Source organism: Macaca mulatta, chromosome 13 (assembly GCF_049350105.2).
Source record: "Macaca mulatta isolate MMU2019108-1 chromosome 13, T2T-MMU8v2.0, whole genome shotgun sequence".
NCBI lineage: Eukaryota > Metazoa > Chordata > Mammalia > Primates > Cercopithecidae > Macaca > Macaca mulatta.
Window position 1 is genome coordinate 81056611 of NC_133418.1, and position 27964 is coordinate 81084574.

General features: G+C 38.7%; 2 protein-coding genes and 1 long non-coding RNA gene across 15 annotated transcripts in view; 1 reads left to right on the plus strand and 2 right to left on the minus strand.

Moving 5' to 3' along the window:
- DYNC2LI1 (dynein cytoplasmic 2 light intermediate chain 1) overlaps positions 1-19790 on the minus strand; it is a 55381-nt gene extending 35591 nt beyond the window's left edge. For 4 of the 9 annotated variants that reach the window (XR_013402799.1, XR_013402798.1, XR_013402801.1 and 1 more), the window contains exons 1-5: positions 19697-19790; positions 17006-17123; positions 10399-10433; positions 6159-6228; positions 3687-3775 (exon numbers count right to left, since the gene is read on the minus strand). Coding sequence is in view for 2 of the 9 variants with exons in the window: in XM_015112255.3 (XP_014967741.1) it covers positions 3687-3775; positions 6159-6228; positions 10399-10433; positions 17006-17123; positions 19697-19704 (320 nt within the window). In the remaining 7 variants the exon portion in view is untranslated. Of the gene's footprint in view, positions 1-3686; positions 3776-6158; positions 6229-10398; positions 10434-11829; positions 11900-17005; positions 17124-19317; positions 19438-19497 lie in introns of those variants that run through there. The other 5 variants (XR_013402795.1, XR_013402800.1, XM_077959667.1 and 2 more) reach the window with 3 other exon arrangements.
- Positions 542-24918, plus strand: LOC106992922 (uncharacterized). The gene is made up of 5 exons (XR_013402802.1): positions 542-649; positions 1864-2060; positions 18909-19053; positions 19510-19784; positions 23815-24918. It is a non-coding gene; the product is annotated as an uncharacterized LOC106992922 (long non-coding RNA).
- Positions 24753-27964, minus strand: part of PLEKHH2 (pleckstrin homology, MyTH4 and FERM domain containing H2) — a 125247-nt gene continuing 122035 nt past the window's right edge. For all 5 annotated transcript variants that reach the window (XM_028831707.2, XM_015112245.3, XM_077959659.1 and 2 more), the window contains one exon: positions 24753-27334. In XM_028831707.2, the coding sequence (XP_028687540.2) occupies positions 27149-27334 (186 nt within the window). In that variant the 3' untranslated portion in view covers positions 24753-27148. The remainder of the gene's footprint in view (positions 27335-27964) is intronic.

The following is a 27964-nucleotide window of genomic DNA, read 5'->3' on the forward strand; positions in this document are numbered from 1 at the left end:
TGCCTCTCGAGTAGCTGGGGTTACAGGCGTGCACTACCACGTCCGGTTAATTTTCATATTTTTAGTAGAGACGGGGTTTCACCATGTTGCCCAGGCTGGTCTCGAACTCCTGACCTCAGGTGATCCACTCACCTGAGCCTCCCAAAGTGTTGGGATTACAGGTGTGAACCACCGCTCCTGGCCTAAAACATTTTTTTAAATGAGAAAATAACAAGTATTAGCGAGGATACAGAGAAATTAGAACCCCTGTACATTGCTTATGGGAATGTAAAATGGTGCAGCCGCTGTGGAAAATAGTATAGTGATTCCTCAAAAAATTCAACATAGAATTACCAGATGATCCAGCAATTCCACTTCTGAGTCTATACACAAAAGAATTGAAGGAAGAGATTTAAACAGATAGTGTACACAGTGTTCATACCAGCATTACTCACAATAGTCAAAAGATGGAAACAACCCAAATGTTCCTGCATGGATTAATGGATAACTAACCTGTGGTTATTTGTTTACACAATGGAACATTATTTAGCCTTAGAAGTGAGGGAAATCCTAACACATACTACAACATGGACGAACCCTGAAGACATTATGCTATATGATACAAATAAATAACAAAAGGAGAAATAATGAATGATTTCATTTATATGAGGTACTGGAGTGGTCAAATTCATAGAGACAGGCAGTAGGGATGAGGGTTGCCAGGAGCTGGGGAGGGAAAAATAAGGAGTTATTGTTTAATAGGTAAAGAGTTTCAGTTCGAGAAGATTAAAAAGTTCTGGAGATGGATGGTGATGAGAATATACTTAATGTTACTGAACTGCACAGTTAAAAATGACTAAAATTTTATGCTATGTATATTTTACCACAATAAAAACTAAACATATATAAATCTAGGAGTATTTTAAAAAATGGTTACAGTAAGTATGTAGAACCATAATCCTTGATGGTTTAGGATTATCTCCAATATAACCAATATATCCTTGATCAACACAGCAAACATTCTGCTAGAAGACATAGCACAAAATTATAATGTTATTTAATTATTTTGTTTAGTTCAAGTAAACAGGCTATTTTGTATAATTCAAGCAAAACAGTAACAATTCTGTTGGTCTAAATTCAGAAAGTGGTCTTTTATACATTAATTATCAAATTTTCTAAAAATTATTGCGTTATTACATGGTCTAGGCAATTATATTTATGTCATTTTAATAAGCTCATAAACAGTTTTGCTTAACTGTAAAAATAATATATACATTTTTAATTGTACTAATTTTATTTTTAGGGTTTTGGTATGGTTATGTTTCAACTATGATTTAACATTTTTTCATTGTGATGAAATGGATATAACGTAAAATTTATTATTTTTTTCAAGTGAAAAATTATTTTAAGTGAAAGAAAACTAAACTACTCAAATTTTTCTAAGATTAAAATTTTTGTTTACAGTATATTTGGAAATACTTTTGTTACTTTTTACCTATTTCATAGCAAATGATAGCCCCAAATTTCTTTTTAATAAACTCTTAAAACAGAGATTCAGACTACAGGAAATGTTCTATTACCAATTGTCTGAAGTCTGTGGAAATGTTCAATGCATTTATAATTCTATAAGCGGTTATTTCAGAGATAAACAGTATCTAACAGTATTTGGCAATATTGTTTTCTCAAGTTGTGGGACTTCATCCAACACAAGGAAATTATGTGTCAAACGAATTCCAGTCAAAAACACTTTGAGATTAGCAACCACATGAAGAATGAAATGTTTTCCATGAATTATTTAACCACTCAGCAACCTACTTTAGACCCAAGCCTATGGCTCCCTTTCCCTCTGTTGATCATAACCCTGACCCTTCCTCTTTCCTAAAGCAGGTCCCAGCTGTCCTGGGGCTCCAGGGAAAGGGAGACCAAGACCTCACAAATGAGGTATTAACCCTCAGGATGATCTGGCTTCCTGCAGAACCTAGAATTTCCACAATCCCAGCAGGCCAAAACCTTTTGGGCTTTGAGAAGGGGAGAGAGGTAATATAACAAATCAGCTGAATAGGAGCCAACTTCCGACCCAGGTAAGAGCCAGCTACTGTATTTTCACCCTTTCAGCCTCTGGCCACTCTTAACTGGAAGCTCCTCCTCCCCTTACTATCTCTCTCTCTCTCTCTCTCTCTCTCTCTTTTTTAAAGAGACAATGTCTCACTCTGTCACTCAGGCTGGAGTACAGTGGTATGATCATAGCTTACTGCAGCCTCAAACTCCCTGACTCATGCAATCCTCCTGCCTTAGCCGCCTGTGTAGCTGGGACTACAGAGGCATGCTATGATGCCTAGCTAATTTTATTTTTTAACTTTTTTGTAGAGATGGGGTCTCACTATGTTGCCCAGGCTGGTCTTGAACTCCAGACCTCAAGTGATCCTCTAGCTTTGGCCTCTCAAAGTGCTGAGATTACAGGCCTGAGTCACCGCACCTGGCCCCTCACCATCTCTTCTCAACCACACCACTAGGCACTATTCCCAGGCAGCTTCACTTATTTGTCTCCATTAAAGAGAGACAAATGAAAAACTATCTAACTGTAAAATTCCATGTTTCTGAAAAATAATATCATAGGGAAAAGTGTTTAAAAGTGGAAAAGCAAGATCTAAATATGTATATAAAATATCCCAAACCTGTACAAAGTCTATTTACAGATATTGAAAAGGCTAAGAAATACCTCAACATGTTAAAGTGGTTATTTTTTAATGTGATTCTGGTTCCTTTTACTTTCTTTGTGTCTTTCAGTATTTTTACAAGTTTTCTATATGAGCATATATTACTTTTGTAATAAGTGAAAGAAAGTAAATCATACTTCATTAAAAGGAAAAAAAAAAAAGACAAAATAAAGCCAACTGTATCCAGCCAGTTCTAGAAAAACAACAGTCCCATTAACAAGAAATAATTCCATCCTCCAAGGAGCTTAATGACCAACATGTAACAACTAATTGTCAAGCCCTTTGTATTTGATCCAGGCAGCAGCAATGGTTTATGTTAAACTCTAAGAACAAAATACTTCAGATTAAAAAAATATGTTTTTCTTAGCTAAGACCAGTTCCCAGGAACATTGTAAGAAATGTCACAATTTTCCACACATTTGGCCAACATGTGGGAGTCACTGTCAGGAAAACATCACTCAAGCGTTTTGAGGTTTCCCCTAAGTTTTATTTCTCTAAGGTCAGCAAACGGAGAGACTTTCTCTCTTCTCCGACATATAGTCTTCCTTTAAATGAAGCTTCAAGGATGTAAATTAGCATTAAATTCAAAGGTAGCTTATAATACTCAGCTGAAGAAAAAAACTCAGAGCCGAATTAACTCATACTGAGATGGATAATGGAAAGAATTAAGCTTTTCAAATTTATTTTTACAAAATGAATTCATTGCCCAAGTGTAATTTGATGTATTTTTTTTTTGTCTGTTTGTTTTCAGCTTGGAAAATATGTTACTAGGAGGAATGTCAGCTATCTCAGTTCAGCACAGGCCAAAATCTTGGTTCTTTTAAAACTTCTTTGAAAGCATTACAATTTAGGCATTTAGAAAGGAAGTGGGCATAAGCCGTCAGCAACATAAAACTGTGCCCCAAAATTCTGACTGAGAAAAGCCAACTCATATTTCTCCTAGGGACACTCCTGTGCGCTTACAGCTTTTCCTGGAGCTGGCTCACTTACCGTAAGGTGTCACTTGTGATGGGGACGCTGATTAAGTCCAATAAAGAGGTTCCTCCACCCAGTTCCCAAAAGTGGGCGATATCTTTTGGCTGAAAAACAAACATTTTTGATTTTTTGAATTTTAAGTACTTCTTACATGTCATTAGCACTTGCCAGTAATAATTATACATATAAAATATTGTAGTCTTTAATCAACCCTTTCTTGGCAGTCAAAATTTTTTCCTTTATTCCATCCCTCAAAATGCACCAAAGCACCTATTTTTAAAGAAAAATGATGAAATATTCAGAATTGTCTATATGTGTACACAAATGCCTTAATTCTAGTAATACAATAAACAGTGTGTCAATCTTGTAAATAACATATGTGGCATACACTTATGCAGACTTTAGATAAAAATTAACCCGTTGAGCAAATTTGGTATTATTTTTTGGAAAACATTTATAATTCTAGACAGAAATAAAACAGGTGAATAGGAAAACATTCCTGTTTAGGAAGACAGAAGCTCGCAGAATGAATTAGACACACGTAAGGCATAAAGAAAAGGGACGAACAAATGGCAGTCCTGGCTGCGGATCAAGATTACTTGAGCAAAAGTATAAGCAGACGATTTGTTCCTGATTCCTGTGGAGAATCTGACAGGCTACCACTGACAATAATACATGGTAGGTGGGGGAACAAGAGATCAAACAATAGCTTCTCTTTTTTATAGGACCCTCAAAATAATAGGAAACTGACAGGGCTAGGCAGCCAAGAAGTTCAGAAATAAGATCATCTAGGGTTGGGTGCAGTGGTTCACACCTGTAAACCCCAACACTTTGGGAGACCAAGGCTGGAGGATCACTTGAAGCCAGGAGTTCAAGGTCAGTCTGGCCAACACAGTGAGACTCCATCACTATAAACAATCTTTTTAAATTAGCTGAGTGTGGTGGTGCATGCTTGTAGTGAATTTGTGGGGGCAGTTTACTTGGGAGGTTAATGCGGGAGGATTCTTTGAGCCCAGGAGTTTGAGGCTGCCATGAGCTATGATCCTGCCACTGTACTCCAGCCTGGGTGACAGAGTGAGACCTTGTCTCAGAAAGAAAAAGAAAAGAAAAGAAATAGGACCATCTATTCCATAAGACGTTCCTAGATTGTTGGCTAATGGCATTTCTGCTTCTATCCTGACACTGAAGACCCTTCAGGTCACTGAAATTGTGTGAGGAGCTGACAAAATACTTCTATTTAGGACTCTTAGGGAATTAAATCTGAGAAAGATATGATGCTTCCAGAATGAATATGGAAATATCCCACTTGACAGTACAAAGTTTAGGAAAAAAAAAATCACACAAGTTTTTATGTATCTACTCCCATGAACCTGGAAGAGACAGGATGTCAATAAAATAAGTTTTAGATGAATATATATTATTTTGGATTTTTGACAAAATTTCATTTTGCAATCTCTACAATTGTTTGGCTGTTCATATCTGAATCATTAATTTTTGTGGGGAAAATAATTATTCACTGGAAAATCTCCCTCAATTCACAATTTGATAAAGGGAAGTTTTTAGAGCTCTTCTCAATGGTTAAGCTTATGAGAGCTGTCTCCAAGTTTCCAATGAAAAGCATAATTACATTTCTAGGCTTATTACTTGTGTCAAAATTCAAGTGAGTCACAAAAATGAAGTTCTCCTGTACCTCTATATATTATGTTTTTTTCTTTAAATTTCAGTTTTAATAACCCACTTTCGTTGGTGAATCCTGGAAGCAACGATAGGAAGTTTTATCTCTTTATATACTGTCTACTAATGAGCAAACATTTGGACTAAGTCAGTGTATAAAAATGTGCCTTTGTTAGGGGAGTAGCGGGATGCTCCATTCTAGATTGTCCTTCTACACACTTAACTTTATTTAAGAAATGACCTCTTTTCAGGTGACAACTCCAAAAAGATTCTATTTAGGAATTCCCCACTCCTCCCCCCGCCAACATATACTATAAACCCTCCTTCTATCCTGAAGAGTTTATAATGTTCCTCTAAAGAGACATTAAAACAAGTGAAAATAGGATTATAATCAAGTAGGGCATACGATCTCAACTGGTACTATCAACTTCAAGATGCATTTTTAAATGCTAGTAATTTAGATTTTAAACAGTATATTTTCATAAATATTCCACAGGTCAAACCTATATTTTAGCAGATTTTTGAGAGACTGAAAGTAACTCACAACACTATTCTCATGAACTGCACAATAAAGTTAAAAAGGTATCTTATTATAGCATTTTAAGACATAATACATGAGAAGGCTAAAATCTTTTCACAGTTTGGGTTGGCTTCTATCTGCCACACTGCATTTCAAGTTTAATGGCAGACAGCTATGAAGTGTACAACTGGATATGTTTATTGATTACAGATAAGATGGAAAATGTAAAACAAAGTTAGCAGTATTACTTTCCCATCTATGGGCATAGCAATGTCATTTTAAAAGACACTTACTGTGTTGTGCCCTTTTGCTCTTCTTCCATATGTATATTCCAAAGCTAAGGTTGGTTTTGGTGGCTCATCTCTGTAAAATAAAGGCAGATAGTATCATCATTGTAGGTGGTATTAGTTTCTTATGCTACCATCTTACCTGATTCATTTTTCCTTCCTCTTAAAAACTTTATTAGTAGAGAAGTTACCTTGTATAATAGCATTGAGATAAATTATATATACAAAAGAAATAAACCTGCAAAACACCATCTTAGTGGATTTTAACGGCGCATGCATAATGTGGTAGCCCCTAAAGGCACTGCTGGGGCACGTAGAGAATGAGTTGAGGCTAGCAGTGTGGATGGCCATGCTGGGCACAAGATCTCCACATCCAGGCCATGCAGGAAGCACTGACACTGGGTTTTTTTTTTGTTTGTTTGTTTGTTTTGAGACGGAGTCTCGCTTTGTCGCCCAGGCTGGAGTGCAGTGGCGTGATCTCGGCTCACTGCAAGCTCTGCCTCCCAGGTGCACGTCATTCTCCTGCTTTTTTGTATTTTTAGTAGAGACGGGGTTTCACTATGTTAGCTAGGATGCCCTCGATCTCCTGACCTCATGATCCATCCGCTTGGCCTCCCAAAGTGACACTGGGTTTATATTCAGCCATGATGTGAGGAGCTAGGAATCTAATGACTGTCACATTACAACATCAATGCAAGACTTGGCCAGGCATGGTGGCTCATGCCTGTAACCCTAGCACTTTGGGAGGCTGAGGCAGGTAAATTGCTTTAGTCCACAAGTTCAAGACTAGCCTGGGCAACATGGCAAAACTCTGTCTCTACAAAAAACGGTAGTAAATGCCTGTAGTCCCAACTACTCAGGAGGCTGAAGTGAGAGAATCACTTGAGCCTGGGAGGTTGAGGCTGCAATAAGCCAAGATCATGCCACTGCACTCCAGCCTGGGTGACAGAGAGAGACCCTGTCTCAAGAAAACAAAAACAATGCAAGACTTTAATGCAGTTCTCTAGCAGTTCTTTATCTTAAATCACAGCTCAAATATAGGCATCATTTAGATAGTGATAGTTAATAAATTATATCAACAAGTCCTTAAAATCAGTAATGATTAGGAAAATATTAAAACAATTTGTTGAATTATTTATACTATAGCTTATATTGCTGGTAAGCAGTTTTATGGTGTATATATATATTTAACTTTTTATTATGGTAAAGAACACATAAAATAAAATTTATCTTACCTATTTTTAAGTGTACAATTCAGTAATATTGAGAACTTTTCCATCTCACAAAACTGAAACTCCATACCCATTAAACAACTTCTCGTTTTCCCTTCCCCCAGTTCTTGGTAACCACCATTCTTTTTGTTTCTATGAGTTTGATTATTCTAGATATATAAGTGGAATCATACTATATATATATACACACACACACATATGTATTTTTGTTTTTTTTTTTTTTTTTGCAGTGGCACGATCTTGGCTCACTGCAACCTCCCCCTCCCAGGTTCAAGTGATTCCTGTGCCTCAGTCTCCCAAGAAGCTGGGATTACAGGGGCCCACCACCATGCTTGCCTAATTTTTTTATTTTTAGTAGAGATGAGGTTTCACTATGTTGGTCAGGCTGATCTCGAACTCCTGACCTCAAGTGATCTGCCCGCCTTGGCCTCTCAGAATGCTGGGATTACAGGTGTGAGCCACCACACCCAGCCCAATATTTGTTTTTTCTGTTTCTGGCTTATTTCACTTAGCATAATGCCCTCAAGCTTCATCCAAGTTGTAGCATGTGACAGAATTTCCTTCCTTTTTAAGGCCAAATTATATTGGTACATATCTTTATTTTACTTTCTTATTTTATTTTATTGAGACAGGGTCTCACTCTGTCATGCAGGCTAGAATGCAGTGGCGTGATCACAGCTCACTGCAGCCTCAACCTCTCAGGCTCAAGTAATCCTCCCACCTCAGCTTCCTGAGTAGCTGAGAGTACAGGTGTGCACCACCACGCCCAGCTAATTTTTGTATCTTTCGTTACAGACGAGTTCTCACTATGTTGGCCAGGCTGGTCTTGAACTACTGAGTTCAAGAGATCCGCTTGCCTTGCATTCCCAAAGTGCTAGGATTACAGGCATGAGCCACTGCGCCCGACCCCATATCTATCCTCAGATTGGAGAAGAAAGAGAAATGATTTTTAAATTTGTAACTTACATAATTATGTTTATTAAATATTTTGAATATCACCCCTGCATATATCTTTTGAATATATTATATAGAGAGTAATGTTTGGTTATATTTTCTGAAAGATAGAAATTTTATCAAGCAGGCCGGGCGCGGTGGCTCAAGCCTGTAATCCCAGCACTTTGGGAGGCCGAGGCGGGTGGATCACGAGGTCAGGAGATCGAGACTATCCTGGCTAACATGGTGAAACCCCGTCTCTACTAAAAATACAAAAAACTAGCCGGGCGTGGTGGCGGGCGCCTGTAGTCTCAGCTACTTGGGAGGCTGAGGCGGGAGAATGGCGTGAACCCGGGAGGCGGAGCTTGCAGTGAGCCGAGATCACGCCACTGCACTCCAGCCTGGGAGACACAGCGAGACTCCGTCTCAAAAAAAAAAAAAAAAAAAAAAAAAAAAAAGAAATTTTATCAAGCAAAATGCTACTTTTAAGACAAAATTTATAAGATCTGATATTTAACCTATAGTTTAGAAAATTAACCTTTTCCTAAGCAGACTATTGAGGAATTGAAATTAATACTTTTCAGGGCTGGGCGTGGTGGCTCACGCCTGTAATCCCAGTACTTTGGGAGGCCAAGGCAGGTGGATCACCTGAGGTTGTGAGTTCAAGACCAGCCTGACCAACATGGATAAACCCTGTCTCTACTAAAAATACAAAATTAGCTGGGTGTGGTGGCACATGCCTGTAATCCCAGCTACTCGAGAGGCTGAGGCAGGAAAATCGCTTGAACCCAGGAGGCAGACGTCGCGGTGAGCCGAGATGGCACCATTGCACTCCAGCCTGGGCAACAAGAGCGAAACTCCGTCTCAAATAAAAAAAAAAAAAGAAAGAAAGAAATTAATACTTTTCAACTCAATGTACTATTTTGTTGTATTTTATCCTAAGCTGGTGTTGTATTAGATGATCTGTTTATGACAGGAAACATCTAAATGTGGTCTAAAAAGACCCATGATTCCTGGAGATAGAAAGATAAAACAGGTGTTACTGTTGATAGTTCCTCTGAGAAACAATATTGTTGGTGAAAGGAATTACACCAAAGCGGGAATTTATTATTTGTATCCTTTAATAATATTTTTCAAATGAGTGATGTTTCTTTAATGTGACCTTAACACCAAATTCCATCTCTTTTGATGATTTTTGGAGAAGTTATAAGATATATGTATTCAAATGAAGGGAACAGAGAAATATCTTCCAAAAATGATTGAAGGCTTTCCTCATCAGCTTCCTGCAACATCTAACAATCATAATCCTAAATCTTTTTTTTTTTGAGACGGAGTCTCGCTCTGTCACCCAGGCTGGAGTGCAGTGGCCAGATCTCAGCTCACTGCAAGCTCTGCCTCCCGGGTTCACGCCATTCTCCTGCCTCAGCCTCCCAAGTAGCTGGGACTACAGGCGCCCGCCACCTCGCCCGGCTAGTTTTTTGTACTTTTTAGTAGAGACGGGGTTTCACCGTATTAACCAGGATGGTCTCGATCTCCTGACCTCGTGATCCGCCCGTCTCGGCCTCCCAAAGTGCTGGGATTACAGGCTTGAGCCACCGCGCCCGGCCCATAATCCTAAATCTTAATCTGATGGCCTGCTTCTACAGCATACGTTAGCAAATATATAAAAGAAATGATAAAATATCCAGTTTGAGGACCAACACTGTGCTTCAAAAATGTACCCCTGAGCAGCTAAAGCTTACAATGAATGTTCAAATAACTGTAGATTAGGTAGAATAAAAATAATTTAAATACCAGAGTAGCATAGCCAAAAAGAGGGTAAATACTATTATAGGCTGGGTCATTACAGTAGCATTTCTCCCTCAAATAGGGAAATCCAGTATTAGTCTCAAATAATTTTTGGCTTATTGTTAGTTTTATCTTTAAAGGCACTCTTAAAGGTTATACTAAGGATTTGCTAAGAATTAAATATTTTGTTTGGGTCTTAAAATCGTTCCCCTTCCTTATGTCTTTTAGATGTAACTTGCCCTGTACAACTAGAATAAGCATAACTGTAGTTTAGAGGTTAACATGACACTTACCTGTCAAGACACCTTAGAATAATAGTAGTCTTTCCCTGGAAATTAAAAAAGAAGGAATACTGTGTTAATGTCATTCATATGTAAAAATTGTATTATTGTTCATAATTGTGACCCAAAATAGATTTTTAATCAATTGAATGATAAATTACCTGGAAACTAAAAACTAGAAACTTTCAGAATTGTTCTGAAGTTTGATAAGTGGAAAAAGTTAACTGTCAACTTTCCATCACAGAGTAACTACACTGCTATTATTATAATTATAAAGTCCCACAGATGACAAACACTAGCAAATCATACCTCACTTAAGTGGTCAACTTGGCAACTGTCTTAAATTTTTTCTCTACTCATCAATGTTAATTACTGGTTAAGCTGATGTTTAGTGTCTTTCAAAATGTTTTAATTCCAATTGTTGAAGTGGAAATAAAGAAAAAGGTAACATACAAATAAAGGATACATTGTAAATATGTTCAAAGTAAGCAATTCAGATACTGCATTAGAGTAATTTGTTTTAAGTCCAGAGGATGCACTTATTACAAGTTCTGTTTATTTTTATTTTATTTTATTTTATTTTATTTTTGAGACAGAGTCTCACTCTGTTGCCGAGGCTGGAGTGCAGTGGCATGATCTTGGCTCACTGTAACCTCTGCCTCCTGGGCTCCAGTGATTCTCGTGCCTCACACTCTCGAGTAGCTGGGATTACAGGTGCACGCCACCATGCCTGGGTAATTTTTGTATTTTTAGTAGAGACAGGGTTTTGCCATGGTGGCCAGGCTGGTCTTGAACTCCTGGCCTCATCTGATCTGCCCACCTCAGCCTCCCAAAGTGCTGGGATTACAGGCGTGAGCGACCACGCCCGGTCCCAAGTTTCTTTTTAGGAGTAAGGAAATACAGGTTCTGGCCTAATTCCTACCACTAGTCATGCCACTTAACTTCACAGCTTAGCCAGGGACTAGCTCAGTGGTTTATATCATTTTTTAAAAACAGTAAAACCCCTTTTTTTTTTTTTTTTTTTTGTAAACAAAATACCCCTTGCAAGGAAACAGATAAAAGAGAAACAGCAGGGAGAGCTCCACCCAAGAAAATAATTTGGAAAACTCTGGATTGCCAAAAACACAGAACACTTATTATATGTGTTTTTGTTTTTACTAAAAAACCCATAGTTTTTGACAAAAAAGATAATTATTCCACATTATATCTGGAATATGATCAAATTGAATAAATTTTTTGTAATGAGATATATTAAAAAATAACTGGAATTGTACAATATAAAAATGCTATTATTGAAGGATGTTTATTGGCTAGTGTTACATCAAACTGAAAAACTAAAAACAACCTACATGTCCCCAATTAGGGGACTGGCTAAATTAATTATGGTAATCCATATAATAGAATATACAGCTATTAGGAATGACAATGTAGAAATATACTTACTGACATAGTAAGACATTCATAATAGATCAGCATGACTCTGTTTTCAATTAAAAAATACTTTTCCTGCTTCCTTGAAGTACACACACACACACACACACACACACAGAGAAAGAAACACACAAATAAATGTAGAGGGACATCACTATGTTAATAATGATTATTTCTAGCTGATGGATTTGCAGGTAATTAATGTTTTTAAGAAAATCAGGATTTTCTGCCAGGCGTGGTGGCTCACGCCTGTAATCCCAACACTTTGGAAGGCCAAGATGGGTGGATCACGAGGTCAGGAGATCCTGGCTAACATGGTGAAACCCATCTCTACTTAAAATACAAAAAAGTTAGCCGGGTGTGATGGTGGGCACCTGTAGTCCCAGCTACTCTGGAGGCTGAGGCAGGAGAATGGCGTGAACCCGGGAGGCAGAGCTTGCAGTGAGCTGAGATCACACCACTGCACTTGAGTCTGGGCAACAGAGCAAGACTCTATCTCAAAATCAAAAAAAAAAGAAGAAAATCAAGATTTTCTAATTTTCCTATACTTGTATCATATGTAGTATGCTGTAAAAGTTTTAAATTAATAAGGGCTACATTACCTAAAAAGTAATGTACTCTACAAGAAAGTAGAATAAGAATTGGAAGGAATTTTAAATAATATCTAGCCAATTTCCTCAAATTTTCATGGTACACTAGTACTGATTTAAATCACTCCTCCCTCTTTTTTTTTTTTTTTTTTTTTTTTTGAGACAGAGTCTCCCTCTGTTGCTTAGGCTGGAGTGCAGTGGCGCCATATTGGCTTACTGCAACCTCCCCCTCTGGGTTCAAGTGATACTCATGCCTTAGCCTCCGGAGTAGTTGGGATTACCAGTATGCACCACTATGTGCAGCTAATTTTTTGTATTTTTAGCAGAGACGGGGTTTCACTATGTTGACCAGGCTGGTCTTGAACACCTTGGCCTCCCAAGGTGCTGGGATTATAGGCTTCAGCCACCATGCCTGGCCTTAAATCACCTTTATTATAATTTCATATAAATGTATAGTACTATATGGTAACAATTCCAAATTAACATAAACTAATCTGGGAACTGAAATCAAGTTTAAGATTATCATCAAAATTACAACCCAAGATTTAAAAATTCATTAGTACACTGTAGTCCCCTGAGAATGTCGCCATAGTCTTGTAGGTTTCCTAATTCAAGAAACATTGACCTAGTACAAGTTCGCTTAGAGACCATCAAAATGAATCCCATCTTCCCTCCCATTGCCTCAATCACCCCAGATGTCCAGCCCTCTCCACTGACCCATTATCCCTGGAACTCTGAATTTCCTAACTCTCTACACATCCCTTAATCTTGCCCAATAATCCCCTTCTGTCCTCCCTTCCTCTAAAATCCTTCCACTCTATGATTTCAACTCCATGACTGGCAAACTCCCTGATATCTCAGCCTTTTCAGAATATTCTCTCCACCTGTTGGCCTTAACTAAAATATGACTTACCTTGGACCCCTTCCTCTGCAGCCTTGTTAAACGAGGCTATTTATTCTCACTACCTTACATACTTTAGGGTCCTCCTTGTTCCCCAGTGCCACCTACAAACAACTACTCTACCTCCTTCCTCTTGCAAAAACCTCAGAGGCTCCTATCAGTTTACCACCAGGGTTGCTGTCATCTCTTCTGGCTCACAATCTCCCTTGCCTTCTCAGCTACTGTCATGAATCTTCTTCACACCCACATGGGTCTTGGCAATCCACCTGACATCCGGACCTCTCAGTGCATTTGCCTCCCAATGGAGGCCTTTTCCCTCACTCTATTTCTGCCACAGTCACTTCCAAGGTTACATCTTGAAGCTTTCCAGTTTCACTGGAAACTGCACTGCTTCCAAAATCACATATACAAACACCACATTCTCTAACCACTACTTCAGGAATCCCCACAGTAATAATTCCTTGGCCTTAGTGAAAGCTTTCAAATGTCCATTGATACCCCTCTTCCCCCAAACAACAGTCGCTCCTACTCCATCAGCCTCTTCCTACCTTTGCTTTTCTCCTTTTCCATCTCAGAGCCCATAGTTTACCATCACAACCATCTCTGGTAAATATCAGCCATCCCCTGAGCTCCCTCACTTTGCATTGTACCCAGCCAGCAAAGACAGCCCCAGGTAATCACCTTCCTCCTCCATGCCTGCACCCATGCAAGTGAGTGATGGTGGAGAAAATCCATGTACGCTGGGCAGACTAGTATCAAACTAACACCCATCATGAAAATGGCAGTCAACAATGACTGGCAATGCTGTTACATTCCTCTAGAATGATCTCTCTCCCATTTGTTGGAATATCTGTTTCATACATTTTTCTTGACCATCTTAGAATACTCCACACTCTTCACCTGAATTACTTCTCTTTCCTTACTTCTCACCCTTCAAGCTTTAGCCACCACTCTCTTCAGGAGAATTTCCTAGTCTCCCAACTTTCTGGGGTGAGTAAAGTGCCCTCTCTGTTTTCCACCGTAGCATTTGTCTCATGGTATTGTCATTGTTGGTGTACAAGTCCTGATACACAAGTTCCTTCCCAGTAGAGAATGCCTTTCATTCCTGTTTCCACAGTGTCTAGCAGGATGCTTAGATATAAAAGATGTTCGTTCAATGTCAACCGAATGGATGAACAGCTGGTTGGAAGGAGTAAAGATAAGGCAGCAGGACAGCTGGCTTCTTTGGTAAAGGGTGATTACTATTAATTGAACAACAGAAGCATTAATTGCTTCTCTTTATCTTCCAAAGTAACGTTCTCCATGAAGCAGAATCAGATACTTTTTTCTTTCTTTTTTGAAACAAGGTCTCCCTCTGTTGCTCAGGCTAGAGTGCAGTGGCACAATCACAGTGGCTCACTGCAGCCTTGACCTCGTGGGCTCAAGTGATCCTCTTGCCTCAGCCTTCAGAGTAGCTGGGACTACATACAGGTGAGCGCCACCACACCTGGCTAATTTTTTTATTTTTATTTTTGTAGACACTGGGTTTTGTCATGTTGCCCAGGTTGGTCTCGAACTCCTGGGCTCAAGCAATCCATCTGCCTCAGCCTCCCAAAAGTTCTGGGATTACAACCATTAGCTACCACACTCAGCAGAATCACAAACTTTTTAAAGAACAATATCCTCAAAAGTTTTAGGTATCTTAAGGGAGTTCCCAAATCATCAGACACAAAATTACTTTTGTTACTAAAAATGAAAAACAGCTTGTATATGCCGCATATTGCCATCAAGAAAAAGGGGTGGTTTCACAAGTAACAAAAAAACAAACAAAACAAGACAAAAACAGGGTATCATGACTACAAAGGAGTTAAGGATAACTGTTACAGAGAGCGCTAAGAGGATACCAGTAGTGGTATTTTGTATGTGAACATTTGTATGCTGGAGTCAGTAACCAGTACCATTAGTAGAAGCCATTCTATCTAATATTCTGTGTACAGAATGTTTTCTGTAATAGAAATTTATTTGTACCATAAGACTAGTACTAGTTATTTACTCATTTATTTAAATCCATGTATGTATCTACATGGCAGACTAAGATAAAATGTAGGAAACTGTTAATACTACGCCTAATATGAAAATCACACACATCATAATAGTAAACTCATGGAATAACACGTAGCTGGGCACGGTGGCTCACACCTGTAATCCCAGCACTCTGGGAGGCTGAGATGGGCGGATTGCTTGAGTCCAGGAGTTCGAGATCAGCCTGGGCAACGTAGTGAAACCCCATCTCTATTAAAAATATGAAAAATTAGCCGGGCATGGTGGCGCATGCCTGTAATCCCAGTTGTTTGAGGGAAAATCACCTGAGCCAGGGAAGTCAAAGCTGCAGTGCACCGAGATCGCGCCACTGCACTCCAGCCTGGGCAACCAGAGCACGACCCTGTCTCAAAAAAAAGAAATAATATGTGTTATGTACTATATACTTATATAGTTGGATTAAAATTTTAAAATAGAAATGCTCTATGATAATTTTATTTTAAAGAATTAAGTTGGAATTTTAAAAAGTGGGCCAATATGAAAACTCTGGAAAATAAAGAAACTAAAAACAAAATAAAAACATTAAGTGATTAAAATTTTACTATCCATATTTCTAACTTTTATTAGAATTTTTTATTTACATATTTGTATAATTGGGATCATATCATGTATGACATTTATGTCCTGCTTTTTCAATTCAGATTATATTCTTATATCACTAAAACCTTTTTCATGGTTGTGTAAGTATTTCTCCCAATAAATGTGATCTTAACGTCGTACATAAAACCCCCCAATAGAGGGTGTCCAGTTGTGCAGGGAGGGCCTTCTGGGACTCATCTGGAGACAAGATGGGTGCTCAGGCTGCCTGGGAACTGATGTTACCCAGTGAACATGTAACCTTGCTGATACAGAGTTTAGTTTCCTAAAGTTTCGTATTTGTCAATGAGCTTAAGTGGAAGCATGTAGCACAGAAAATGAACAGGAATTTGAAACCCACACAGAAATGAGCTAGGGCACTACATGAATTTCAGCATCTTGCATCTGGCAAGTCTTGACCTTTTTGTGTCACCAGCCATTTTGCCTTCCTGGCAGGAACTTTGTGGGCCAGGCAAAGTTGCATGAAGATATGATGCATACGTTCCTGCTCTGTGTGGCCACTTCCAAGCCCTTCTGTACGCTTGGCGAAGGAAAACAGAGACTTATAGCAAGTGGGGAGGGTCTCTTCCTACCAATCAGAGGCCCAATGGAAATGCTGCCATATTTTCCCCACATTTTTCAAAATAATTAATAACCCTGTAACAAATATCACTGACATAGTTCAATTATTCCTTTAATGAGATTTCTAAAAGTAACAATCTAAAATATAAAATTATTAAGATACTGACTTACTGATTTAGAGACTGACTTAGATATTTAAATGAATCCAAGCTTTTATACTCAATTATGGTAGAAGATCTGAATATTTTCAAATCATGAAATAAAAAATAGTTTAAATATATTTTTCTAAAATTTTGTTAACTATTATAGTTTTTCCTAGATTAATAACAAGCACTTTCTAATTCATGCTAAACCAGATTGGTCATCTGGTTGAAGTATCTACATTTTAATCAAAGTATTAAAAGATGTTTTACCAATGGTTGTTAAATCATCACAATAATTGAAAAAAAGAAAGCATTACCCCATTTTTACTGCCAATGAAGAAAACAGATTTTTCTCCAATTTCAGCTCCATCACCTTCACTTCCATTGATTCCTCTTTTTTCCACTTCAGCTTTTGCAATTTCCCAGAGAGTTTCACTACATGAGAGGCAGAAAAAACAAAACTGAGGGAAAAAGAATTCTTTCAAATATTTATTTCAAGCTCAGAGAAATTTTATTTCAGTATAATTTATGAAATAAATGAACATTATTTTCTGAGGAACAATAATCTGGTAAAACATCTGAGGATTAGTCATGCTATGATTTTGTTTTTCTTTTGTTGCTTTGAACTAGTTCTTTGAAAAATGCTGAAACTGATAAGCAGAGCCTTTATCGCCAGGATTTGAGGCTGTCTTATTTGGGGCTTCCCCTAAGGTTCATAGCTGTGTATGTTAGCTTCTCAGACACACATGGAAGTACAATGATTTTTGGGAACATACAACTTGAAAACCACAAACATTTAAGTCACCTAGGAAGATGGGAAAAGTACAAAACCAGTGTATCAAATAATCTTTTCTCCCTGAAACATTTCTTTTTTGTTTTTTAAATTATGTTTTGGGGTAAAAAATCTTTTTTTTTTTAATATAAAAGTATATGGGAGGCTGAGGCAGGAGGATCACTTGAGATCAGCCCAGGCAATATAGGGAGACCTCATCTCTACAAATAATAATAATAATAATAATAATAATAATAAGCATGGGGGACAGAGAGCATTAGGAGAAATACCTAATGTAAATGATGAATTAATGGGTGCAGCAAACCAACATGGCACACGTATATATGTGTAACAAACCTGCATGTTGTGCACATGCACCCTAGAACTTAAAGTATAAAAAAAGAAAAGAAAAGAAAACAAACAAAAAAAATTGACTGCGGCTGGGAGCAGTGGTTCACAACTGTAATCCCAGCACTTTAGGAGGCCAAGGTGGGTGGATCACTTGAGGTCAGGAGTTCAAGACCAGCCTGGCCAACATGGTAAAACCCCATCTCTACTAAAAAAAAAAAAAAAAAAATTAGCCAAGTATGGTGGCGGGTGCCTGTAATTCCAGCTACTCAGGAGGCTGAGGCATGAGAATCACTTGAACCCGGGAGGTGGATGTTGTAGTGAGCCAAGATCGTGCCACTGCACTCCAGTCTGGGCAACAGAGCAAGACTCTGTCTCAAAAAAAAAAAAAAAAAAAAAAGAAATTAGCTGGGTGGGCGACATGCACTCGTGGTCCCAGCTAATAGGGACGCTGAGGCAGGAGGACTGCCTGAGACCCGGAGGTCGAGGCTGCAGCGAGCATGATCACATCACTGCACTCCAGCCTGGGTGACACAGCAAGACCGTGTCTCAAAAAAAAAAAAAAAAACTCTAAAGGAAAAAAAAACCCTAAAACCACAAACATTTTGAAAACGATCCTTTCATTCATTTCTTTACACAGATATATAACTTTACACAATAAAATCATATATATATTAAAGCCTAAGTGAAAATGGAATATTAAAACTAAAAACTAACCATGGGCAAGACCTGATGGGTCCTAGCCTGATTCTGCTACTTCCTATGTATGTGAACTTGGGAAAATTACCTAACCTCTTTAAGTCCTTCATTCCTTTATTAATTAAAGAAATATTTATTGAGAACCTAATATATGCAATCCTCTGTACTATTCCCCAAGCTCAATTGTTTCTCTATCGCTAAAATGCCAATAAATAAGAATACCACTTTTATAAGATTGTCATAATTGTTAAAATATGTATTTGTTTAGGGCATGGCCTATACAATTACAAAAATTATTGAGGGCTTGTAATTATTACTATTCAAGAACCAGGAATAAAGAAAAAGGGTCAAAACAGGAGACCTTAAATGTTTGCACTAAAATTCATGCATTTATTTCACAGGTGAGCCTTCAGAATTCAGTTTGGGCCTGTTTGCTCTTCATTTACACAACATTCTTTCAAAACGTGAGGATCTGCTTTCCAAATACCCAGCAGACAGGAGAGACGGAGGTGCTGCAGTCAGCCATGTCACCTGCGGAAATCCTAAGTATAACCATAGCTTTATAACTGTAACCAATTATCCCGTGATGGAAAGCTGACAATTTCCCACACTATCCCAAGGAGAGAAAAAGATTTATCCTGCTCTGTGATGCACTCCCTGACCCCTCTCCCCGACGTGCTTATAAATTGCTGAGAGGTGGTTTAGGAATATCTTGAGAACGGGTAATTAAAATGAATAGCATAGAATTGAAGAGCTAGAATATAATTTACAAACCCTCTCCCGTTTCCCCCCTTCAATGTGATGTTATACTTTCCACAATGCCTTCCAAGTTTCCCCTTGCTTATTACTGCGAATCCCCGCAACGGAGGGGAGGCCCTTGCGGTCTAGCTCATCGCCGAATGTCCTGCTCCGGAAGTAGTCTCCGGCCTGCAAGAAACTTTTATTCAATCATTGAATGGGTGGAGTTGCTGATGTTTCCAAATCTCTTACTTTTCTACCTAGGGAACTTTCTTTCCTGTTTGCGGCAGAATCTTTATGCTCAAGGCTGGTTCCTAGGTCCCCGACCACGCAGACCCGGGTGGCAAGCAGGCCACCCCCTCAGTCTTCCAACAGCTGGTCCCGCCTGGGCTTCCTCTCGCCAGGAATACTCTCAGCAGCCTTTCCCTCGCAAGCCGAGTTCAGGGAATACCTGGGCATCGTGGCCGGGCTGCCGCAAACGTCACGGGCTCGGAGGAGAGACCAGCCTAGAATCAGGCGGCGAGCTATGCAAGGAGTCTGTGAGTGAGGCCTTCTGGGTTGCCATGGGAGCTACGTCGCGGCCGCGGTTGCGTGGGGAGAGGGGCATCATGGGAAATGTAGTTCTCAGGAGTCCTGTTCCATCTCATTCTCAGCCTCAAGCCTTAGGACTGCTTTTAGATCCCAAGTTAGTAACCCCTTGTTACCTCCCAGAACGAGATGATAAGGGGTCACAAACCTGGGATCTAAAAGCAATTGTTTCTGGGCTGGAAATGTTCTTTTATTTTAAAATTTTTTTACTGAGTATCAACTATATGCCAGGGGTTTTTGCTCTCTCTCATCTTTCACCTTTTTCTTCCCAATCGCCATGATTTAGGAATAGAGGAGTAACAATCTCTTGAGCTGTTTTCTAGTAATTTACTAGAAGCAAGGAACATTCGCACTTTAAAATTTAAAATAAAGCCTGTAATTTTAATATTTTCCAACTTTCTAGATGCTTAGTTGTTTCAAGTTTTATTCAATAGCACATTGTGTATTTATTAAAAATTAATGAAGCAAGTGCATCTCCTACATACTTCGTTTACTTTATGAATGTAGATTATTTTCTTTTGGAACTTTGTGGTCTCTTTATAGATCTCCAGGAGTGTCCAAATAAATAACGAACATTGAAATAAATAACAATCACTGAATATGCAAGGCCCTATGCTACACAGAATAAGGAATAAAGAGATGAGTAAGAAAAGATCGCTACCTTTAAGAAAGACATACTCTGCTAATTATAAGCACCCAAGGAAGTGAGTGATCTAAGCTATTGTATAGCGGTACAAAAATTGCATTAGGGCAAGTGACTAATTATGCCTGAAGGAGATGGTGAAATATTCATGGCACTGATAGTATTTGGTCTGTGTTGAATGCTGAGTAGACCTACGCTTTCTAGCCTAAGACACCCTGAATATTTGAAGGAGATACCCTCCCTCCAATGCTCTGCTATTCAGCTTGATTTCTATGGTGTGGTGTTCAAGCACAGGGCTTTGGAGTGAGATGGACCTAGGTTCAAGTTCTGACTCAGCCACGCTGGCTAAGTTGCCACATTGCCACATCAGGTAAATCACTGAATTTCTGATCCTGTAAAGGGGAAAGATTGTGAATCTTAAATGAGATAAATATAGGTAAAACATAACTTACGTGTGTGTCTGACACATTGTAACTGCTTAATGCTTGTTATTATTGTGTGATAAACTGCTGGTCAGTAACTTTGAACAAAGAAACACATTCCTGGAAACCAGGCTGATCGTTGATAAAAGGGTGTTTATTTCAGATAGAGTCATTAGGAACAAAATCTTCCCAACATCTAGGTATATTTTGGAGATACAAAGAACACTAAGTTGCACATAGGAAGGGAATTAATGGGAGCAGAGCTCATCGAAGAAAGGATGATTTTTTCAAAGGAGGCTTATACATCTGTCATTGAATCAGCAGCTATAGCCTGGTGCTAAGCCAGCCTCCTTTAAGCTCACAAACTGATATGGGACAGATTGTAATGAATTGTAATGATTTGGGTTCTAGAACTTCAGAATACTTTTGCATGCTAGTTAGGAAGCCCTGTTGATATTGATAGCAATAACAACAGCTAATATTTTTGCCAAGTGCTTGCTATGTACTGGGCACAGTACTCAGTACTAGCACTTCAAAATTACACTTGTTTGAATAACTGGGAGAGGTGTTTGAAGGAGGGAGCTTGTTAACAAGGAAAGTGAAGGTGATCTGGCTGGGCCCTGATCAGCAGCACTGATTCAGGGTTGATTCAGTTGGTCTGACTGAGCAGGTGAGTTCCCCTTTCTTCCCTCATTCCTCTTGAGGCCTTCATACTCGGGCAAAGAAAGTGACCTTCCTGGGTAGGTGAAGATTGTTCTTAAGGTAAGAATGGAAGGAGAAGGAGACCATTTTATGCTCCTTTCTGGTTGGAATGAGCAACAGTGCAGAAGGGTAAAGGCGTGTGCAGGATGTATCTGGGAAACTGAATAGTTTGGGGTGAGATCATATAAAGTACGTGGTGGAGCTACAGTGGAAAAGCAAACTGGGCAGGTAGATGGGGCTACTGTGAAGGATACTGTAGTCTAAACTTTACTGTGTTGGTTATGAGAAACCAAATAGGGTTGAAAAATAGGAGTGTGCCATGATTAGACATGAGTTTCATGAGATAATTTTTTGCAGCTGCGTGAAGGATATTTTGGCATCTAAAGACCATGTGGAGGCTATTAACAATAGCTAGGAAAGTGACAGGCAGAGTTTGAATTTTTTTTCCCTTGTTTTCAAAGTTATATAAGCTAATTGTAGGGGAAAAAAGGTATGCACAGAAAATTAAGAGGGTAAAATAAGCATAAGCCGGAAGTAATCATTGTTAGGTATTTTGGAAATACATTTGATATGTTTCATTCTAATCTTTTTCCTTACAAAGTTGAGATTAATTGTAAAGTTAATTAACATCCTGATTTTAACATGTATTTCCCCATATCAAATTTTAAAAATGCACCATATCAAATTTTTAAAATGCATCATAAACATAACTTTGATTGTTGCAGAATATTTCACTACATAGATTTTTCATAATTTACTTAAGCATTCTCCTAATGATGAGTACGTTTGGGGTGGTTCAGAGTAAACACCTAACATGAGCTGGGTTAATCCCAGTCTTTCCCTGAAATTTTTCAAACTAGAATTGGGAAAAGCAAGTCACTCTACCTCTAGAGGAAATTAGCATATTTTGTGCTAAATGAATTATTTTGTAGTTAGTGAGCACACAGTAGCAGACACACATCAATATGAAGAGAAAGCGCTGGCATATGTCTCATGGTTCTAGTTGTCCCTAAGGCTTACCTGTGTCCTCACCTTTCTTATGGCTTGGTTGTTCAGCTTACTCTTTGATTATATGAGACATCCTAATATCCTTGTAATACAACTTCTCATTTTTGTCTAAGCTGGTTCAAGTTGAATTTTGGAATTTACAGCAAAAAGAGTTCTATCTAATACAATTACTAGGCAGTAGAGAATAAGACGTTGGTAAGAGGGAGAAAACTCAATGTTTCTTTCTTGATTGATGAACTGGTGATCCTCTTAACCAATTTTGAGGGGCACAGAGCAGGAGAAGCAGGTTTAGAGGACATGGTGAGTTTGAGATATCACCCAGCAGATAGTTGGACCATTTGGGGTCTGCTGGACTTGGCAGTTAAGTGGTCAGTGACAACCTCATGTGAAGAAGTTTCGGTAGAATAGTCAGAACATGAAAGCAGTGTTGATGATACCCTATCCCTGAGGGGAACATCTTATAATCTGTACATGATCCAAAACCTAAGAACTCTCCACAAGCTTTTCTAAGGTTACACTTTCTGTTAACTTTTCTCTCATAAAAGGCAACTCTTATTGGAGTTTGATAGCATTTTCTAGAAACTCAAGAATAACATCTAAGCCATTTCCTCTGGTATTACCCAATATTCAGTTCCTAGGAACTCCTGGGAATTCATTAGAGCCACATAGTGAGAGAGGGAATTAGCCTTCTCTTGCCACTGCCACTGTTAAAGAAGAGTAATTTGATTTTCATAAAACCACAATATAACCTAGCAGCATGTTCAGAAAGAGATGCCCTTCCTCTCCCACCCCTACTCTGTTTATTAGAAAATGATGTTGGCAGGCCGGGCACAGTGGCTCATGCCTGTAATCCCAGCACTTTGGGAGGCCAAGGTAGGCAGATCATCTGAAGTCAGGAGACCAGCCTGACCAACATGGTGAAACCCCATCTCTACTAAAACTACAAAAAATTAGCGGGGCAAGGTGGCGGGAGCCTGTAGTTCCAGCTGCTTGGGAGGCTGAGGCAGGAGAATGGGGTGAACCCGGGAGGTGGAGCTTACAGTGAGCCAAGATGGCGCCACTGCACTCCAGCCTGGGCGTCAGAGAAAGATTCTGTCTCAAAAAAAAGAAAAAAAAAAATTAGCTGGGCGTGGTGGCAGGTGCCTGTAATCTCAGATACTCCTGTGCTTTGCCAACATCATTTTCTTTTTTTTTTTTTTTGACCAGATCCTGACCTTGTGATCCACCCGCCTCGGCCTCCCAAAGTGCTGGGATTACAGGCATGAGCCACCATGCCCGGCCATCCCTTTCTTCTTTTAGGGAAAAGAGATTGGGGGGAAATGTGAGAGGAGATGTCATTTCTGCATAAATCAGGTGGGCAGCAGGGAAACTGCTCTGTCCACTTCTTCCTGCTTGTCACTTCTCTTCCTCAATTTTCAAATTACTGGAGCCTCCCCTCCCTAGAAATCAGCTGCTCGGGGCGGGGGAGTGGGTGGGGGAAATATGTTCTTGGCATCCCACCAACAGGTAAAGCCTTTTTCTAGAGAAACATGGTTATCCATGGTGGTTACTTCTTCAGGATCATGCTTCAGGTACAATTAAGGGTTAAATGTATTGTTCTAGGAACTTGACCACTGTGTATTTTTATTAAATTGGCAGGTAGATGTAAGCACATGTATTTCTTTTATGAAAAAAAAAAAAAATCCAAACAGCAAACTATTAAACACATTTTTGAAATAGAGGGTCTTTATAAGTTGTGACTAACTTCTCTTGTAAATTGAGAGTTAAATTCATTTCTAAGCTATGATAGTATTTGATTTTAAGGGCGCACACACACACACACAAAATCCAGAACATTTAAAACAAATTTTTGGAACATAGTCCATTCAACTCAACTATATGAAATATGAAATCATGGGAGAACCAATATTTCTATCTATTTACCTATTTATATATTGTGTATCAATATGCACACATATGGATTAAAATTACAATTTGCCAAAACAGCTTTCTTTTATATGGATAAAACACAGCAACACTGAAGACAAAGCATGAATGCAAGAGAAGGAGGTAATAACTACCATTTTCACTAGTACTACACCTCAGCTTTGACAATGAAAACATTAGGTATTTCTTGAAGATTATTCAAAAGGTAATGCTCAAAATGGGTTTTGTAAATCATTTATTATGATTGAAAGGGAAGAAAATGATAGGAGACAAATATTACAATTAAACGTGTAACATTATTCTCTTGTAACCAATCATAATAACATACTTTGAATTTTTGAATGGCTATATAATTTCCCAGAAAATAAAATTTTCACATCATCAGTTACAGGAAATTGATTTCCTTCCATCAAAATATTTTACCTCTGCTCTATCAAAAATAAATGCCTAGTCTAAAGTACTACTCAGTTTAAGCTAAGCCTTCACTACCTGTTTAAATTAGAAGATTGTGGGGAGGGGCTTACCAAATGATGAATAAACTACTGCATGAGAATAAAGCCCTCACACATAAGTAACAGCTCTGTCGAGCCTCTGGCTCACCAACTAATTATGAGATGGCTGTCTGGGAACTTAGACACTCTACTGTATCCCAGCCAAAAGGTTTCTGAGAGTCATCATAAATTGGTTACCAGTTTATTCTCAAAAACAAATGTGCTTATTCAATGGGCGACTGTGGCTCAAAAGATGTAGGGGAAACAGTCAATGGAAATCTATTTTGATGGGGTTTAAAAAATATTCTTTTTGGTCATTATCAATAAAGTACAATATTTTTTTGAGCAATGTACTTCTTAGCTCTGTCCTTTCTAAGGATGCTAATACAGTATGGAACATTTTTTAAAGACTTAATGTGAGAACAGTACATTGCCACAGGGAGAAAGCAGCAAAGAAGAAAATATGACGTCTCGGCCAACAAATTAATTCAGCAGCTAACATTTCTCAAATTGGTTTAAAAAAATGACAAAGTGATAAATATATGTCCAAAAAATAAATACAAATATTCTATACATAAATAAAATTAAGTATACTCATGATTACCATTACAATTGAACATTTTAATAATATAATTTTCATGTCTTATCACAGTTTCATTTTTATCACGAATATGAAGTACATTGTTTTGACACATACTGGAATACACTGACCACTTACATAACCTAATAAAGTAATGCACTTAAGTACTCTATCAACTAAAATTTAACCTCCTTTGACAGAAGAATTATTTTCTCTTTTCTTTTAAAAAATATTTTTGAGGCTGGGCACGGTGGCTCATGCCTGTAATCACAGCACTTTGGGAGGCTGAGGTGGGAGGATCGCTTGAACCCAGGAGTTTGAGACCCAGCCTGGACAACATAGGGAGATCCTGTCTCTACTAAAAATACAAAAATTAGCTGGGCATGGTGGTGCATGCTTCTAGTCCCAGCTATTCAAGAGGCTGAAGTGGGATTGCTTGATCCCGGAAGGTCGAGGCTGCAGTGAGCTATGATGGCCCCACTGCACTCCAGCCTGGGCAACCAGAGTGAGACCCTGCCTCAAAAAAATAAAATGAAATATTTCTGGAGCCAGGTGTGGTGGCTCACACTTGTAATCCTAGCACTTTGGGAGGCTGAGGAGAGAGGATTGCTTGAGGCCAGAAGTTCAAAGCCAGTCTGGGCAACATAGCAAGACCCTATCTGTATATACATATGTATGTATGTGTAGGGAATCTATTTTCAAACTATAATTAGAAGGTAATGTGTGAGGGGGAAAGCTTTAAGGATTGTCTTTGTTTTTAAAGATATTATTACTAAAGCAAGGTCAAGATGACCCAGCACCAAATACAGTGAAATGTGGGCAATATTCTTGTGAACCTGGGCAGCACGAACAGTCAAGGAATGTCAGGAATCACCACCTTGTTTTAAATTTTACACTCCAGTGATCTGCAAAGGTGACAGGGTATACTTTCTAATACCACACAGGAGGCTCAGGTTACCTAACGTTACCCTGCTTTCTCATATGATGATTCATAGAGCCGGAAGATGTACTGCACCTGCTCTGAAAATGGACTCCTCACACCACTCTGCAGCTGTTTCTTATTCTGCATGTTCTACTCCTTTCCAAACACTATATCATTAATTAAAAGCACATTTAATTATAGCACTTACTATTTTGGCAGTGAACATTTCCAAATAATCAACTGGTTTACCAGATGAGAGTTTGGAATCTCCCTATCTAAAGATTGCCAGAATATTAAAAAGGGGAAGAAAAGAAAAGAAAAGAAAAGCCACATTGCACAATGTGTCTGATGACAAGGGAGAAGGGAGTTGGAAAAAATGATGAATTCTTACTCATTTACTCTATGAGAAAATCAGTGTGTTGGCAAATTTTGTGTTTATGTTTTACTGTTAATATTTATTTGAATATTTAAGAATCAAATAAAAGAGACTAACCCCCTTCATTGTTAAAGTTTGGAATACTGGTGTGTGGCTGCCATGCTGCCAGGTGTAAAGGAACTTGTAGGGAGCTGATACAGCCACAGCATGGAGGACAAGGAGTGAACGTTCAGGCTCCCCGGCTTTCAGAGTAAGGTGGGGCCTTTGGTCGGTCTGCTGCTTGACAGAAGAGGCTGGCTTCCCATCATTCTGGCTTGGGGTCCCCGGGTCTGGGCTGAGAGCAGTGCTGGAGCAGAGAGGTGGTGAAATGCTGCCTTTTGCTGATGGAAGTTGTTTATGTAACTGGCGATCAAAAGAGTAATTTCAAGAATCTAAAACAAGGAAAACAGAACTGTTATGCTCCTGAGAAGTTCTCATCACTTCCAGAAGAGCACAGTGTTGGCCACAGGTGAGCTCCATTTGCAAGTGCCCAGGCTACCAGAATTCCCTTCTCTCTAGATCAAACAATGAAGTGCTTACATGTCCAGCACCATCAAGGCAGCCACACATTTTTTCATCACTTAAACCGGCAGAAAGAGTGAATCTCAAAAACAACCACATTGAGTGGCAATCTTAGGAAATGTGACAGTCAGTAGTACAGCTCTATCAAATTATCATAAAGCCACGTTCGTGAATATATGAATTAAGAAAGTTAGTGTCATAGGAACTCTCTATTTTCACTAAAGACTGAGTTCCCTGATCTGCACTTACTGGTTAGCTGCTTTCACTTAAGTATAGGCTTAATTAAGAAAGACATCTATTTTTTTAAAAAAGCTTCAGATTCTAAAGAAGTAATTTCTTTTATCAGATAACATTAAGACAGTTAAAGTTTTAGGAAAATCACTTTCAATTAGAATTGCATGTTAGAATGTAATCCATTTATTTATTGCTTTTACTTAGAGATGTTAAAACTACATAGTTTGTTAAAAGTCATAAAGGAGCAAGTATGTTTTAATTATAAA